The sequence below is a fragment of the Gymnoscopelus braueri genome (assembly GCF_963280865.1).
Source record: "Gymnoscopelus braueri genome assembly, chromosome: 6".
NCBI lineage: Eukaryota > Metazoa > Chordata > Actinopteri > Myctophiformes > Myctophidae > Gymnoscopelus > Gymnoscopelus braueri.
Window position 1 is genome coordinate 12,214,323 of NC_137607.1, and position 19,859 is coordinate 12,234,181.

Here is a 19,859-nt window from a genome sequence, read left to right on the forward strand (position 1 = left end):
AGTACTAAAATATTGGCATCAAAATGTACTTAAAGTACCAAAAGTAAAAGTACTAAATATTTGAAAATAGCAGATCTACAAGCTCACAACGCGTCGCGATGCGACGCCTTGTGAGCTTGTAGATCGGCTATTTTCAAATAGCCTAGGTATAAAATAGGGTTAAAGTGATTAAGGTATGTTTCATTATATCATAATTTATATCTCAAAAGTAACTAGTAACTAAAGTTTTCAAATAAATGTAGTGGAGTAAAAGTACAATATTTGCCGCTGAAATGTAGTGGAGTAGAAGCAAAAGTATTGGAAATTGGAAATACTCAAGTAAAGTACAAATACCTCAACATTTTACTTAAGTACAGTACTTAAGTAAATGTACTTAGTTACTTTCCACCACTGCGCCAGATGGTCTCTGGGCTCTCAGGCGAACAGGGTCTGCAGGGTATAAGAGAGAGTTTGAATTGTGTGACAAACAGACTGTCAACCATAACCATGTCGCTTCTACTGAGACTGGCTTCAGTGCTGCTTCTGGCGGCATATGGTGGGTATAGCTGGCCTCCGCTTACTGAGTTCACCGAGACGGTACAAAGAAAGTAGTGCAAGCAGAAAGTCTGCCATTATTAATGAACATTTACATACTCAGCTATTTCTTACCGTACTACTTACGTTGTTATTCTTAATGATTTATTTTGTTATTATATTGCTGATACAATATTGAGGATCTGAAAGCAAAGAATGCTACTGTTGTGTACTTGTGCATGATACAAAATGATGGATCTTGAATCAAACTTAAAGGTATGGTAAGTGATTTTCTTTGGTTAAAATAAGTCTTAAATAGCGCTATGTTCTGATAGTACTCATTGCTGTAGAGTGTTTGTTCAGTAACAGGAGTCTCCATGGGATACCAATTTTGTCCAATCAGGATGGAGAACTCAGTCAGGATACAGATTAAACAAATGAAATTGGAAGTGATGACACTAAGAAATGAGCTGAACAAATTGGAACTGGAACGCTATAAAATAAATCTGATAAATGGGTACCCTTTCCTGATTGGTTAATATTTTGTCACCTACCTGAACATTTATTTTCTGTTAATTAAAGAGCTGGAGAGACATGGAGACTCCTGTTACTGAAACACTCTATAGCAATAAGTACTATCAGAACATAGTGCTTTAACTTTTTAACAAAAAACGTTTTGTTTTAACCAAAAAATATCACTTATCACACCTTTAAAGGTAGGGTAAGTGATTTACTTTGATTAAAATAAGTGTTAAATAGCTCTATATTCTAATAGTACGCATTGCTATAGAGTGTTTGTTCAGTAAAAGGAGTCTCCATGTCTCGCCAGCTCTTTATTAAACAGAAAATGCATTTTCAGTGTTCTCTCCTGATTGGCTTAAAGTTTGTCACACCTACCTGAAAATGGACATATATTCTGTTTACTAAAGAGCTGGAGAGACCTCTGTGACCGAACAAACTCTGTAGCAATGATTACAATCAGAATATAGAACTTTAAACCTTTTAACAAAAAACAAAGAAATACCAAAACATATCACTTACCCTACCTTTAATGGTAAATAATGGAACTAACATAAAGCATTTGTTTCAGGATTTCTGAGTTGGTATATAGGCTACAGTATATGTTCACAGTAGAATCTACAGTATATGACGGATCATGCATTTAAATTGTGCCGTCATGTGTTTTCTCTTAGTGTACGGGTGTGGCACCCCCACGTTTGAACCCGATGCCAGCAGGGTGGTGAACGGACAGGATGCCCGTCCTCACAGCTGGCCTTGGCAGGTATGCTGTGTAGACACACTCTCATCATCATCCAATCCATGTTCTCATCTCATTTGTTTGTTTGTCCTCTCGTTCAGTTGCCACGGTAACGGAGTGTGTTTGTGTTTCTCTCAGATTTCCCTGCAGGTGAAGCACGGCAGTCGCTGGCATCACACGTGTGGAGGCACTCTGATTGGTCCTCGCTGGGTCCTGACGGCTGGACACTGCATTTGGTGAGTTTCCTGTCAACCACTTAAAAACCCAGCATCTAAATTCTGGGGGAAAAACTCTCGCAGGAAAATAGCAGATTGACAAGCTCACATATTTTCTGCGAAGATATTTAACCTATTCAATCCGGGAACGCATCTGTGTCATTTTAGATGTCTTTGGACTATTCAAAAATAGCAGATATACAAGCTCATACGTGCGGCTTATGAGCTTGTAGATCTGCTATTTTTTGAGAAATCTTGACAATTTGTGCAAATCTTTGAATCTATGTATATTTTTTGAAAGTGAACATTTTTAACTCAAATCTTTGCTGGGGGGGGGGGGGGGGTCCCTGGAACAACATATTTTTTTAATGGGTGTCCGCGGCCAAATACATTCCTAATGTTTGTTTCTAAATCCTAACAGTAGCCTATGTTGCTATATCAGTGGCGCTCCAACTTTTGCATGTCAAGGACCCCCCAGAATTATATGTATTTGGCCGTGGATCCCCATCTCAAAATATGTTATTCCAGGGACCCCCAGAAGCACATATTGGAGTTAATAATGTTCTCTTTATAAATATATATATATATATTCAAAGATTAGCAAACATTTTCAGATTTTTTTTTATTTATTTTACACAAAACTCTTTCTCCCTCGTCAGTCACTTTACAGTCTATCCATCGTTACTGTCAGCTGGAAACCTTGTATGTACGAAACCCTTTCTTTACAGGAAATAGTGTTGAAATGGATCCAATAGTAGTTAATAAGTTAGTCACAAGCTCTTGTTAATTTCAACCTTTCATTGGTTAACTATTTAAAAATACATTTTTGAAAAAATTATAAAAACAAATATTGAAAAAAAAGAAAGAAAAACATGACAAGGTATTAAGCAACACAGCTGCAGCTAATCAAATTAATAATGTGTGTGTTTTATGATTTATGTGTGTGCTCAGACCCATGGCTGTACCGATGATGTGCGAACAGTCAACAGTATTGTTGATGCACATTGACACACCTAAATCCAACCACACCCATTATTATTTTGATTGGCTGCAGCTGTGGTCCTGATGACATCATGGTGTAATATAAGGTCAGCCTTATGCTGTCCTTATATGTTTTTACCCTGTACCTACAAAAAAATCAGCCTGGGGTTTCATCCCCCATTCAATCCAGGAAAGCATCTGTGTCATTTTAGATTGCTTTGGCTATTCAAAAATAGCCAAAGCATTTTTTTTTTGTTATTGTGAAAATATGTGCAAATCTTTGAATGTATACCAGTATGTATATTTTGAAAGCGAACATTTTTAACTCAAATCTTTGCCTCTGGGGGTCCCTGGAACAACATTGAGATACATATCATTTTGGGGGTCCATGAAAGTTTGAGAACCTCTGATATTATAGCTAAGTTTTTTCAAAAACCTGTTAGGATTTAGAAGACATTTGTAGAATCCCAGAAGCAAAGATTTGAGTTAAAATGTTTGCTTTAAAAATATATATATTCAAAGATTTGCACACATTTTCAAGATTTTTCAAGCTTGTATATTTGCTATTTTTTTGAATTGCCAAAGAAATCTAAAATGACACAGATGCGTTCCCGGTCTTAATGCATTAATCATATATTGTAGATCAATGTCTGCCTCTCTACCACTGTGTGGGACCAGTGTTGCCAGATTCTGTGAGAGAATCAAGCAACCAGGACTATTGAAAACCAGCCCAAAAGAAGCGACTATGGGCCACATGAGCACTTTAACATTTACATCAGCTATTTGAAAATAGCAGATCTACAAGCTCACAACGAGTCGCGATGCGACGCGTTGTGAGCTTGTAGATCGGCTATTTTCAGGGAAATTATAATAAGCAGATCTGGCAACCCTGTGTGGGACACAAAGATATGAAGGATAAACATGTTGTTTGTTGCAGGCCTGGAGACGTGTACCGCGTCGTCCTGGGAGAGCACAGTATCAGCCAGCAAGAGGGAACCGAACAAATCAGAGACATTCTGCGCAGGATCGTTCACCCCGACTGGGATATTGACCGTGTGAACCAAGGGTGGGTTGTTATCTTTTTTTTTCCTACGTCATGCAATATTACCAACTACCATAGTTGCTTGCATCTCCTGCTTGTATCAACTAGATGCTGTTTTCGCTGTGACAGTTCCACTGTCATACATTTGTGGACGGAACCATAGCATAGCTCTGTTGGTAATTGTGCATTACTTTGAAAAAGGCACTAGAAACCTAACCCTAAACCCTAACCCTAAAACCGAAATAAAGTAACAAAAAAATTGAAAAAAGTAACAAAACCCGATTTTCGCGCGCACGCCCGTGTGCACACGCGCTGTGCCCGGTGTGCGTGCACGTGCATGTGTCCGTTGCCTGGGGGGCTGAGCCCCCAACCTAGTAGAGACCTAGCACCGCCCCTGCTAGAAACTCTGTTCACGGTTCACCTTATTCCTGGCATTTTGGCGCAGGTGTAATGCAGGTGTGTTGCCAGATTTTGCAAAAGAAACAAGCTGCCAGATCTATGAAAACAAGCCACCTCCCTTACTCCCCTACCTGGCCACACCCACAGTGGGCATGGCCAGGCCCACAGTGGGCGAATAAGCAGGGAAAAAGCTCGCTTGGGAGACACATGCAGGTCATGGGTTAAAGCTGATATATTCTGGCATAGCCACACAATCAGAGATCTATGCCTATGTCTGGTCACGTCTGAATTCAATGGATGGGCTAAAACTGTGTTGAAATAATTGAAAACTGAAGCAATGCAAAGACTTTAGGGCAGGTTTGTTTAATAGTGGAGGGAGTTTTCTCTCCTATACATTGAACTCAGATTTCCACATGTATCAGTAGACAGAGATCTCTGATCATCACTCTGCTCACTGTAAGACTGTAAAGCTGATAAGGTGACGTTGTGATTATTTTCCACACACAGCAATGACCTTGCCCTGCTGAAACTGGACAAGAGTCCCATCATGAGCGACAGCGTTGGCGTGGCTTGTCTTCCAGAGTCTGGGGAGATGCTGGCCCACGGGGCAGCCTGCTACATCTCTGGCTGGGGCAACCTTTACAGTAATGTGTCCTTGTTCCCATTCTGTCACTCAGCTAAAGCACTGTTATGTGACAGATGCCATTATGTAACATGGTCATTTAGTATCAGGGCCTATTAGCAAGGCCTGCCACTTTGATGACGTGTAATTCACAATGTCATTTACTCTTTATGGTCAACTATACACTTACAGACCAAAGTATACAGCAGATTGTCACAATGCTATTCAGTGTTGACTGATCAGTGTTTATAGCAGTGGTGGAAAAATACTTACGTGAAAGTATCAATGCTGCAATTTAGAAATACTCTGTTACAAGTAAAAGTCGGGAATTCAAAATTGACTTGAGTAAAAGTACAAAAGTGTTGGTATCAAAATGTACTTAAAGTACCAAAAGTTGAAAGTAGGCTACTCAAACGCAAGAATGTCCCATTTCAAGTTTTCAAATGTATAAAAATCTTTTGAAAAGAGCAAATCTACAAGCATCGCGACGCATTGTAAACGTGCAGATCTGCTATTTTCAAATGGCCGAAATGTATTTAGTGGGTAATGTATGTTTTGTAATAATAATCAAAATATACAAAGTAACTAGTAACAAAAATGTTCAAATAAATGTAGTGGAGTAAAAGTACAGTATTTGGATACGAGATGTAGTGGAGTAGAAGTAAAAGTATTGGAAATTGGAAATACTCAAGTAAAGCACCAATACCTCAAAATTGTACTTAAGTACAGTACTTAAGTAAATGTACTTGGTTGCTTTCTACCACTGGATTTGAGAGCGTGTTTGTTCCCCCACAGAGATGATATGGCTGTGGTGTAGGTGTTCTGGTATCAGAGGCCTTCATTTAGCCCTGGAAGTATGGACTTATGTAAACACTACTGTAGTATTCCAGATAAGTCTTTTTTACACTGAGTTAAACCCAGAATGTCTGTCTTCATATATTGCCTTGTTCCTGTACATTCCTACAAGTTTGGCTTGTACTGAGGCATCCCCCCAAAGTGCTAGGAGACGCTGAATATCTCCTTCTGTCCACTAAATGCTGCTCGCCATTTCTTCTGTAAAACTTATGCTGCACTATTGTTTTGTTTTCCTTACACCCCTTGCGCTCTCATAAATCAAAATCAATTCCCGCGCTCTGTAATGACATCAGTGGCGCTCAGGTCTCGCTGCAAGTGACGTTTTGGACAGTTTGATTACGCGACTTGAGTGGTTAGAGTATACGTTCAGACTGAGATGCATCTTTAGAAATCAGATTTGAATCAGATTTGAAACCACCTCTGAATGTGGCTCTAGTCGGATTTGTAATCTGGCACAGTGGATATGGCACAGATCTGATTCAGGCTGCATTCAGGCTGTGTAAACGGGGTCTAAAAATGCCTAAATTCTAAATGAACACTGAAGGATCTTGCTAAGCAAACAAATGTGTCCGTTTCAGTCAGGGTTGCCCTTCTTTTCATCTGAAGTCCCTGGCCAGAAAATTTAATGGCATCTGCAAACGATAAAAAACGTCGCCAACAACAACAACAACAACAACTAAAAACAAAAGCTAAACTAAAACCACAGAACATCAAGTCACATCATGATCTAACTTGTATTTCAGAAAGAAATAACATGGTGTCTCTGTGTCCCCCATGCCATGCAGCCGGTGGTCCCATGCCTGTAACATTATTAACCAATTAAGACCCGGAACGCATCTGTGTCACTTCTTGATTTGAGCTAAAAAAGCATTATTTTACACTTTGGCTATTAAAAAATAGCAGATCTACAAGCTCATAGCGCGGCACCGAGTGCCGCGCTACGAGCTTGTAGATCTGCTATATTTTTTTTAATCGTGAAAATGTGTGCAAATCTTTGAATATATATTCTTTCAAAGCGAACACTCAAATCTTTGCTTCTGGGGGTCCCTGGAACAAAATATTTTGGGATCGGGGTCCGCGGCCAAATGCATATAATTTTGGGGGTCGTTGACAATTATGAAAAAGTTTGAGAACCACTGATATGGCAACATCATTTAATTTTTTTAACTGTTGGGATTTAGAAGACATTTGTACAATCGGCTTCAGGTCTTATAAAGTGTTAAATAACATGATGTCTCTGTGTCCCCCATGTAGCCGGTGGTCCCATGCCTGACATCCTGCAGCAGGCCTTGCTGCCGGTGGTAGAACACAGTGTGTGCAGCAGCAGTGACTGGTGGGGCATCAACGTCAAGACCAACATGATCTGTGCCGGAGGAGACGTCATTTCCGGATGCAACGTACGTTTACCTGTACCCGTCACCTATAGGGATGTTGTGTGTGTGCATGTGCGGGCGCGCCTGCAGCTCAAACACCTAGTGGGGCGCCGCTCCCACCCCGACCCACCTCGACTATTCTTCTGCATCCCAATCAAGGACAGACTGCGGTGTAAAAGTGATTAAGTGCATTTACTCATGTTCTGTTTGTGTGCGTGTGTCCATGTCTTTGTGTCTCAGGGGGACTCAGGGGGTCCGCTGAACTGTAAGGGACAGGATGGCAGGTGGTACGTCCACGGGGTCACCAGCTTCGTCTCCAATCGCCAATGCAACGAAGTGAAGAAGCCCACCGTGTTCACTCGCAACTCTGCCTTCAGCGACTGGCTCAGTGACGTAAGTTCATATTATAATATACAGTATATTAGCAGTGATTTTGACAGTGATTTTTTATTTAGTTTTAGTCATAGTCTTTTGAATAAAATTCCATTTATTTTTAGTCATATTTTAGTCATCTGAAATGTTTTAGTTTTTGTCTTAGATTTTAGTGTATTTGGCGGTGCCAAATTTACACTAAAATTTACACTTGGTTGCATGCTGAAAATAGCAGATCTACAAGCTCACAACGTCTACAGGTTGTGAGCTTGTAGATCGGCTATTTTCAGCGCGCAACACCCGAGCGCAACCAAACATAAAATGACTTGTCTTTTAGTTCTACTGGATCTCTTCTCCACTCGTCCCTCCCTAACATTTTAGTCTAATTTTTATTTGTTGACGAAATTGTCAATATATTTAGTCTTAGTTTTAATCATCATAGCTTAGTTTTATTTTAGCTTTTATTTAGTTTTCGTCAGTGAAAAAAGGTAGTCGTCAAACACTTTTGTCATAGTTTTAGTAGACAAAATCACTGCAGGATAGATAGATAGATAGATAGATAGATAGATAGATAGATAGATAGATAGATAGATAGATAGATAGATAGATAGATAGATAGATAGATAGATAGATAGATGGATAGATAACAGCCCTCCGTCAGGACCATCGCAGTGGAATATTCATAATTCCTTTTATTCACATTCTATAATGTATATTAGATAATTAATATATAATAACTGAATACTGTTTGTTTCTTTTCATCTCCTCAGACTATGCTCCATTACTAAGGATCTACTGGATGTCTGCAGATGATTTATTACTGTACGTCCAAATAAATATCATCAATATTATTATTATTAATTATGTCTGGTCTTTGTGTGTGTGTGCATGCGTGCGTTTGTGTGTGTATTTTTGTACACTTGTTGTCCTCACTTATCAAGAGGATGTTTTGGGGTTTGGATTTAAACAGGTTTTCAGGTCTGATGTGTGACTTGGCTACTCTATCTACACTTTGGGTGGCGCTCCATTCAATACAGTGTGACACATTTCAGAAGAAATATCTGCAGTGATGAAAAAAGTACATTTTTTACTTAAGTAAAAGTATCAATACCACAATGTAGAAGTACTCAGTTACAAGTAAACGGCCTGTGTTCAAAATGTTACTTGAGTAAAGGTACAAAAGTATTGGCATCAAAATATACTTAAAGTACCAAAAGTAAAAGTACCAAAATAGCAGATCTACAAGCTCACAACGCGTCGCGATGCGACACGTTGTAAGCTTGTAGATCTCTATTTTCAAATAGCCTATATAAAATAGGGCTAAAGTGGTTAATGTATGTTTTATAATGTAATAATTTATATCTGCAAAGTAACTAGTAACTAAAGTTCTCAAATAATTGTAGTGGAGTAAAAGTACAATATTTTCCTCTGAGATGTAGTGGAGTAAAAGTAAAAGTATTGAAAATGAGAAATACTCCAGTAGAGTAAACATTCATTAAAGAAAGGTGTACTTGAGTACAGTATACTTGAGTGCATGTACTTAGTTACTTTACACCACTGAGTATCTGTTACACCACTGAGTATGCAGTACTTAATCTAGTCTGACTGCTCAATCATACTACTATACTATATTTCACATGTAGTATCTCCATTACACATATCAGACTGATAACATATAAAACTCAAGGTGGAAGGCAGCTTGTGTTCAAACACAAAAACAACTCAAATGTACTTTAATGTCTACAACGTTAAATTAATTGTCAACAGTGTACTTGCAGACATTAAAGCTTTGGTCCTTATAGGTTTTATTTCATTTGGGGGTGTGTGGGGGGGGGGGGGGGGGGGGGTCCTCTTTCTTCTTTCTGTCGTTTTTGCACAGTGAACACAGAGCTTTTAATCTGTCCCCCTCTGCTGGTGGACAGAGGGACTGAGTTGTCACCTCCCCTGCAGTGTCACAGGAGCTCCACTCAGTGGAGAACAGAGCAAGACTATTTGAACTCCTTTAAGCCCCCATTTACACCGAAACGTAGCCAATCTACAAGCCCACGGTGCATCGCATCCGCAGCTTGTTGTGGGCTTGTAGATCGGCTATGTTGGGCGCGAGACACCGTCGTATGACGCAGCATAAATCAGCCACTGTTATGATGACTACCTGTGCTGCTCACAGCCAAAGCCTGAAATTACAGTCATCACAGACAATAACATGTCCACACTGTACCGTCACAGCTATAATGCTAAACTGGAAGACATTTTTGCTATTAAACCTTTTAGACCGGGAACGCAACTGTGTCATTTTAAGATTTCTTTGGGCTATTCAAAAATAGCAGATCTACAAGCTCATAGCGCGGCACAGAGTGCCGCGCTATGAGCTTGTAGATCTGCTATTTTTGAAAAAACTATTGTGAAAATGTGTGCAAATCTTTGAATGTATATATACATTTTTACCTCCATTTTCTGCTTTCGGGGGGGTCCCTGGAACAACATATTTTAAGATGGGGGTCATTTTTGGGGGTCCTTGACATGAAAAAGTTTGAGAACCACTGATTATGACATTTGTAGAATCCCCAGAAGCAAAGATTTTAGTTAAAATTGTTTTTTTAAAAACATTTTATATATATATATTCAAAGCTTTTTTAGCAGATCTACAAGCTCATAGCGGGGCACTCGGTGCCGCTGAGCTTGTATATCTGCTATATTTTAACAGACAAAAGTATAAAACAATGGTTATAGCTAAAAATCTAAAATAACACTTCTGTACTTAAAGGGATAGTTCACCCCCAAAAAAATCTATTGATTAGTCACCCCATGGAGACTTGAATTCATGGATATTTTGTATGCGTTCCCGGTCTGAACGGGTTAAAGTATATTGAGGCAGTGATTCATAGCGTGTCTCTGTACTTAATGTGAATACCATTTACCTTACTCCTCTATGACTGGCCCTGTAAGCGGCCCTGAGTCCCCGGCCACAGAGGATCTTCAGCCAATCATACACCTTAGTGTCAGGGTGTCCCGAAGAATGGAAAGTGACAATACCACAGTGAATACACAGTGAATAGCGTTTAGCTGGACACGCCACATGCAACTGGCCACACACAGCATGAATATGTTCCAAAGGATGACTACGTAGTCCCATTAAATCATTTGGGGCTTTGGTCGTGCTCTCCCAAAAATAACACAAACTAGTGACGTGTTAACCCCTTAAGACCGGGAACGCATCTGTGTCATTTTTTTAGGTTTCTTTGGGCTATTCAAAAATAGCAGATCTACAAGCTCATAGATGAGCTCGTAGATCTGCTATTTTTTGAAAAATCGTGAAAATGTGTGCAAATCTTTGAATATCAGTTTTTTCCGTAGCGAACATTTTTAACTCTGTTACAACTTCTGGGGGGGGTCCCTGGAACAAAATATTTTGAGATGGGGGTCCGTGGTCAAAATTCATATAATTGTGGGTGGTCCTTGACATGAAAAACTTTGAGAACCACTGATTATAGTAACATATTCTTTTTTTCTTCAAAAAACTAGGATGTAGAAGACATTTTGTAGAATCCCCAGAAGCAAAGATTTGAGTTAAAAATGTTTGCTTGAAAAATATATTTATATTCAAAGATTTGCTCAAATTTTCAAGATTTTTCAAAAATAGCAGATCTACAAGCTCATAGCTTGAGCTATGAGCTTGTATATCTGCTATTTTTGAATAGCCAAAGCAATCTGAAAATGACACACAGATGCGTTCCCGGTCTTAAAGAGTTAAATGACATGTGCCAGCCAGAACTACAGGGCCCATGCTGGCTCATAATAGATTATAATGAACACTATAGACCTTTTCATACGTGACAACGTAAACATTTCTAAGTGGGTTCCTTGTTTATTTCCTGTTGCACGCCGTTTCCTAGCAATGCAGTTCACATGACAAAGTCTATTATGGGAAATATTAATACGGTTTGGCACTGAATAGTGACAACCAGGAAGGCTTATTTTTTTTTTCATTGTCAAGTTGATTTAACCACATACATCCTATATACTTCATTGATCGGGGTCCCCCAGGGGTCTTTACTTGGTCCCCTCCCCTTTTTCCCTCTACACCTAATGTATTTGCCGAAAACAGCCGATCTACAAGCTCACGTGTCGTGTTGTGAGTTTGCCCCAAAATAGGGATGCTAGGGTTCATGTGGTTAATGATACATGATACATTTCGCATCCCTATTCTGGGGAAACTTTTTTTTTGCACAGGATAAAAATATTAATTTCCGTTCAAATATATGGGTTGCTAAAACATTTTTAAAAAACAAACAGACAGACATACATACAGGTGCGTCAATTGTTACAGGTATAATGCATAGTTTTCTATGCATTTCGGGTTTTTGGGGGGGTTTGACTCCCAAATTTTTCCGGCCGCGCGGCTTTGCCGCGCGCCCAGGATAGGTGTCTGCCACTGCACATACACACAACACAAAATAAACTGGTACAGTGAAAAGAATATGATGTCAAAATGTACATTTTCTTGTGCGTTACAAAATCGAAAAATCCAAAATAGGACCGTAATTTTTATGGCGGCCCCTTGGACTTTTGGTATTTTGCTGAGTGGCCCCTGAGCCATCTTAAGTTGAGTAGCCCTGAGCTAGAGGATCCTTGGCCTGAAAAGCGTTGAAGACCCCTGCGTATAGTCTGATCGACTCTGTTTGATAGGAGAGGGTCTGAGCATATCCAGTTTTTTTTCCAAAATGTCTAACAGACCACCTTCATGTTGTTGCACAATAAGAAGTTGCTCTTCTTGCTGCTAAAGGCTATTGTATGCAAGTGGCTGGTGAGCTGGAGTGCCTAAATCACCTTTTCTCTTTCAACTGAGGAATCCAATAGTCTCCATTTCCAGCGCTCGCTCTTTTTTAACCTTATTTATATCAGTGGAGGATTCTTAATGCTTATCAGTATTAATTAATCAGTTAATAAAACAGCAACTGACACACAAACTTGGACACATCATCAGTGTTGTTACCTGGAGTCACTGGGTGTTTGGGGTCTTGCAACAGACACCCTCCTCCGACGAGGCTGATCAGACCCCGGCCTGTGTCCATGTGGAATGCTACTGCCCCCACTGTCTCTTGGGGGGTAGTTTAGAGACAGTGCTAATTAGGGGGCTAGGGTTAGCCTGGCACTAGCCAGACCGACGACGCGGATCCACTCACACCTGGAACGTATGTGAGTGAATCCACGCCATCAGTCCGGCCGATGCCAGGCGATGCTTAGGTGAGATGTTGCAGCCGTTGGTGACACTAGGAGGCTCTGGCACTGTGGGTTGCCTCTGGGCCTGGCTCCTCCTTCGTCTGACCAGACCGGGAACGCATCTGTGTCATTTTAAGATTTCTTTGGCAAAAATAGCAGATCTACAAGCTCAAACTACGAGCTTGTAGATCTGCTATTTTGGAAAATCTTTGCAAATATTTGAATATACTGTATTATAATTATTTTAAAGCGAACATTTGTAACTCAAATCTTTTCTTCTGGGGGGTCCCTGGAACAAAATATTTTGAGATGGGGGTCTGCGACCAAATACATTTTGGGGGTACTTGACATGAAAAAGTTTGAGAACCACTGAGATAGAAATCATAGGTTTTTCAGAAACCAGTTAGGATTTAGAAGACATTTGTAGATGCGTTCCTGGATTGAATAGGTTAATACTTATCAGTATTAATTAATCACAGCGGAGTGCTGATGGGGTGAAAGTGCTGACTGGGTCTTTTCCATCACCACCCCACCTATCACTGTTGCAGGGTGTGGTCATTCACTCTCTCACCACCCACACAGTAGGACGAGTTCGAGCTACTGAGGCTTTATAGTCATAAACTATTATGGCTTTATATTTATTGTATAATAAATTATGAACGCGTTTACGCTACTACTAGTGTAATACTAGAGGACCGCCCTCGATGGCAGCGTTGCCAACATGGAACATAATACTGCTTCAAACTCACTGACCCTCATGGGCAATCATTAACTAATCACTTGATGTCATAGTAACTCCCACATGGGCAAGGTAAGGTCAACTTTATTACCCCTGATAGGAATGCTGGAGGTCAGGTCACAGAAATACTCAAAACAACAATAAAAACATAATCTATACACATATACACATTACACAGATCCCCCTAACACACGGGCGCACGTGTGCACACGCGCACGCACGCACGCACGCACACACGGACAGACTCGCACGCACGCACGCACACACACACACACACACACACACACACACACACACACACACACACACACACACACACACACACACACACACACACACACACACACACACACACACACACACACACACACACACACACACACACACACACACACAGCTCTCTCTCTCTCTCTCTCTCTCTCTAGCATAATGCTGACACAAATACTAATACTGCACAGAATCAAATAAATACTTCAATAAGCAGCGCTGGGCTATCCAGTACCTGATCCCTGAGAAACAGCTTTACAATCAGCTCATGGATACATATTGCACCATACAATTAATGCACGAGGATCCTCATTGCACACATACCGACCGAAATACCACCATAGAGCCTGTGTTTAGTGCTGTCCCGCTCATTTAACCCTTCAATTGCTTAAGGAACAATTACAGGTTTAATACTAAACCTGCTGCTTCTTATTTCCCTTTGCTAGATGAATCCTTCCTTTGTCCCGATGGATTGGTTAGCTTCATTATCTGTTGTATAGAGGCTTAGTAATGATAATTATACAGTAATAATTACTGATGACGCGGTCAGCCTCTCTGCACAGCTTGCAGCAGACATCTGGTCACTATCCTAATGACCCTGCATGCTCCACCGTCTTGATAATGAGCTGCAGTCCGTCTTGATCTTCTTCTTCTGGGCTTCACGTGTTACTGTACCAAACATGCAAATCAGGCCAAGGAACGGGATTCCTCTCTGTTGTATATCCGTATAAAACAGTCAACATTAAAACAGCTTGTGTAAAAAGAACATTTGCTGTTAGCTGTAGTTTAGTTTTTTTGTTTTTTCCTCCCACCTTTGCAGTAGCTCATTGATTGAACTTCAGATGGACATCAATCTCTGTCTCTGAGGACTCAGAACACCCTTTACTGTAGTACATTTCCCCCTAGTACAGTGGTTCTCAACCTGTGGGTTGGAACCCCCAGGGGGGTCCCCACATGATTTTTTGGGGGTCCCCAGATAACAGTGAAGTGACCTTTTTAATACCTAAACAAAAAAACAAAAACAAAGACCATTACTGCATCAAAAGTAATCAACACACTATACTATAAAAACTGGTCAAACATTGTGAAAACAGCAGATATACAAGCTCACAACACCTCGCAAAGTGAGGCGTTGTGAGCTTGTAGATCGGCTCTTTTCACAATATGTATCTGTGCAACTGAAAATGTAATGCCTTAAAGACGGGGTGCCGTGATTTTCAGTGATCCCCCCCCCCCCCCTAAAACATAATCATCAGGTATTATGGTTATACTAGGAGGAAGATTTTTTTCAAAAAAGTGTACAGAAAGTGTTAAAATTATGTTTTTATGTGGACACGCCTCCAGTTCATTAAGTATACCTGGTTCTCACCTTAGCACCTCCTCCACCACCTTAGCACCACCCACCTGTCCTAGTCCCTCCTCCTCCTCATGCCCACACCTGTTGTGTTATGATAATGAGGGGGAGGGTATATTTTGACTGTGTCATTAAAGTGCTGTTTTTCTATTGGCACGTTTGACCCTCAAGGTTTCAGCCTCCAGGAAGACACTCAAAATAGTCAGAGAAGACATAAAACACCATAAAAACACCACCAGGGGGCTTAATGAAGTTCTATCAACCTCATAGACACATGAAAAACAGAAAAAGTGCGAAAACATGGCACCACCTCTATAACTCCTACATTTCAATTGCTTATCAGGGTGGGGGGGGGTCCCCAATTCAAATTGATTATTTTGGGAGGTCGCGGCATGAAAAGGTTGAGAACCACTGCACTAGTACTTCCTCAAATAAATAAATAAATAAAGGAATAAATACATAATAACACAATTCCCACTCCTTGGGTGTGTTTTTACCACTGTCTGTAGAGGTGCACATACACTAAATGTGTCCTCCATTTACCCATCCTAACTATGAAGAGCAGGATGAGTTTGAGGCTTTATAAGGAACTCCACCAGGCCTCATGGTGTCATATCTGCATAATGTGAAGCTCCAACACTCATTAGTGTACAGTACAGTGCACACCCAGCATGGAACACAGAGCACCGCCCTGTAGGGCCCCTGTGGTTAGAAACTATAGCTGTGTTGAATCTAATGCATGATTTATAGTTTGTTGTGCGGTGATGACAACAGGAATAACAGACCAATGCCCTGCATGACTCATCATAAGGAGGCCAGCGAAGTTTATACTGGCCTGAAAACGTGAGAGAGAGAGAATCTATCATTTTACCAGTGGTGGAAAAAGTACTCAGATATTTTACTTCAGTAAAAGTAGCAAAACCACAATAAAAACATACTCTGCTATGTAAAAGGACTGTGTTCCAAATTTTACTTGAGTAAAAGTACAAAAGTATTGGCATCAAAATATACTTAAAGAACTAAAAGTAAAAGTACTAAAATGTTTGAAAATAGCAGATCTACATCTACTTGTAGATCGGCTATTTTCAAATAGCCTATATAAAATAGGGCTGAAGTGATTAATGTATGTTTTTATGATATAATAATTTATATCTGCAAGGTAACTAACTAAAGTTTTCAAATAATTGAGGTGGAGTTAAAGTAAACTATTTGCCTCTGAGATGTAGTGGAGTAGAAGTACTGAAAATTGGAAATAAAGTAAAAATACCTCATAATTCTACTTAAGTACAGTACTTGAGTAAATGTACTTAGTTACTTTACACCATTGTTGAAAAGTGAGAGAGGGAATCTATAATTTTACAACACAAACATAATGGCTGAAAAACAAAATCAAGCTGCACTAGCAGCACTCGTGGTCACAGCGTGTTGAAATGATCACTCCCTAATCATGGTCTTTAATCAATAAATAGTTTGATGAGAATGTGGCCGTGGAGATAAGACAAAACATGCATGCAACATGGTTAAAGGTACAGTACGCTGTATTCCTCCATGCAGCTGTAGGAGTGACCAGTAGTGGAAAAAGTACTCATGTATGTAATAAAAACCTACAAAGTAACTAAAATTTTACTTCAGTAAAGTACTTGAGTAAATGTACTTAGTTACTTTACACCACTGGGAGGGACTGACAATGTCACATGGGGAGAGAGAGAGACAATGCATTGCATCAAACCTGTGGGGTGAGTCAATGAATAACCAAATAGTAAAATATAGGCGACGCAAAGATGACCCTTAACAGTTGAATGTAAGATTGAGGTCAAGGCTGGCTCATGCACAGCCCTACTGTATATTTGTATCTCTGAGTCATGTATTTATGTGTGGGGCACAGGTCATGGGCATTCACACACACACACACACACACACACACACACACACACACACACACACACACACACACACACACACACACACACACACACGCGCACGCACACACGCACACACGCACACACGTACAGTACGCACACACGCACACACGCACACACACACACACACACACACACACACACACACACACACACACACACACACATACACACACACACACACACACACACACACACACGGTGTGTGGGCACATCTATGTCAATTAGATATAATACAGTACATACAAGTAATTATCAGGTCAGTATGGCACAGTAGCTGCATCTGAACTTGGGGAACGCCCAAATAGTAAACAATCAGTAATTATTGATAAGGGGGCATTTGATTGAATTGTTGCACCTGCAATCATTATGAAGTCTAAAGTCTAAACGTGTATAACTGTAGAGTGCAGTTGATGTTAAACAGTCTTCTGACCTTGTGAACTGTCAGGTGCCTTGAAGATGTCTTAAACAGGGGGTCGTGCTAGTACTGTACAGTACAGGACAGGACAGGACATGACAGTACAGTACAGGACAGGACAGGACAGGACAGGACAGGACAGGACAGGACAGGACAGGACAGGACAGGACAGGACAGGACAGGACAGGACAGGACAGGACAGGACAAGACAGGACAGGACAGGACAGGATAGTATCAATATAATATAAGACATCTAATAATACAGTGATGTTGTTAGGTTTTCCATAAAGTGAGTCCCAGGACTCAATGGTGTTCATTTGAATGAGTCCCACTGATTAGACTGAAGCTTAATTGATCCGATGCCTATAACATTAACGAGCGTCAACGAGCGTCAGCTGCAGTGCTCTAATTTGAAAGTGACTGGAGTCTGTCTCATTTCTCTCCAAAAGCCCTTGAATATGGTGGAACATGATTAAGGATTACTGTTATCATGGTGAGCTCACAATTCATATCACACACACACACCATACAGCAAGAACTCCTCTAACTTATTTAAAAGAAAAGTTTTATGCTGATATCGGCCGATAATTTCGGGAGGACGATAATATCGTACATCCCTAATCACCACCATATTGGTTCTGGCTATATGACACTTTACGGTAGATGGCTGAAATACAAAGTATAGTAATATTTGAACTCTTAAATCAGTTTAACCAAACCCCCGTTCACAACACCACCGACCACTTTATGGTAAATCCAGGTCACAATAACAGTAAAGTACTGACAATGGCCCTGTGCAATGATAATTACATAATATTTAATAATCCTACATGTACTACTTAAACGACAACAGCGACAATAATAACGTTCCATTTATAGATCCAGGGGCCGCAGTGAAAATTGCTTTTTCATTTTCATTTGCAAATTATTATTTCGACAAAGAAATAAAGAATCTCAAGTGCTAGGTATTACATAGCCCATATAAGCATCTGATATAGTGCACTAATATGCATTTATTCATGTTTATGGTTCTCAGCCCCTGTAGTCTTACCATTAAACAATATATATTCTATTTCTATATAGTATCTGTAACAATAATGTTGAACCAATCATAGACAAAACTATCTTTCTTCCGTTCTCATCTGGGCCACTGGGTTCACATGGACTAATATGGTGACCAATCATTTATGATTATCTGTCAAATAAAAAGAAAACTCAATCTGCAATGGTGATTATATTTCTTGTGCTCCATTGATTACCCATAGTGCACCGTGGGGGCTCAGTACTGTTACCTATTATCATATTGTAATGAAACTGTGGGTTGGATCAGGAACTGTACCTTCTTGGAATAGGAATGTGTGTTATTGTGATCACACAACAACTGTTGTCTCTGGGAGGGGGTGGAAGAAGATATTTTACTTAAGTAAAAGTAGCAATACCACAATATAAAAAATACTCTGTTACAAGTAAAAGGCCTGTGTTCAAAATGTTACTTGAGTAAAAGTACAAAAGTATTGGCAACAAAATATACTTAAAAGGACCTACTAGTAGCCTACTAAAGTTTGAAAATAGCAGATCTACAAGCTCACAACGCGGCACGATGCGCCACGTTGTGAGCTTGTAGATCTGCTATTTTCGAATAGCCTATGTAGGCTATGCATAAAATAGGGCTGAAGTGGTTAATGTGTGTTTCACGCAGCGTGGCCTGGGAAGACCCCTTCTCCGCTTTAGAGACACACTGAAGGCCAACCTCAGGAGCTGCAACACTGATGCAGAAAACTGGGAGGATAAAGCTGCCGACAGGGAAAGGTGGAGGCACCAAGTTACCCAAGGCATTGAGACTTTCGAACGGGCAAGAGCGGCATCTATCCAAGACAAGACAGACCACAGGAAGCGTGGACCTCTCACCTCAACACAGGACAAAACTCCCTGCAGTATCTGTGGAAGAATGTGTGTCCCAGGGATAGGGCTACACTCCCACATGAGGAGTCACGCTAAGAGGAAATGACTTCCTGTCTACTCATCCCGTCGGATCGACGGGAGACCCCACCAGCTAGATAACATCATTACCCATTGTCTTCATTATAGGTAATGTGAAAACGAGCTATATTGAAAGATGAAACCCTAACCCTAAATAATATTTTAAAAGGTGTTTACATGGATATGAATGCATAACAAGTCAGCTATGAGATGGGGGGGGGGGGATTTATGAAAATGTGACCTTTTTGAGTATTTTGGGCTGAGTTAAATCACGGGTCAAATTTGACCCACTAACACCAAAAGTGTCCGCAGGTTTCTAATACAATGCAAGG

The 19,859-nt window shown here is 40.3% G+C and overlaps 1 protein-coding gene across 1 annotated transcript; it reads left to right on the forward strand.

Moving 5' to 3' along the window:
• Positions 1-486: 486 nt before the first annotated feature.
• On the forward strand, positions 487-19,555 carry LOC308086805 (chymotrypsin-like elastase family member 3B; the record flags this gene model as incomplete). Its single annotated transcript, XM_080430450.1, has 8 exons — positions 487-535; positions 1,707-1,795; positions 1,910-2,007; positions 3,905-4,033; positions 4,916-5,052; positions 7,140-7,282; positions 7,499-7,674; positions 19,279-19,555. The coding sequence occupies 8 exons, from the start codon at positions 487-489 to the stop codon at positions 19,553-19,555; spliced, it is 1,098 nt and encodes a 365-aa protein (XP_080286576.1).
• Between the last annotated feature and the right edge of the window lie 304 nt (positions 19,556-19,859).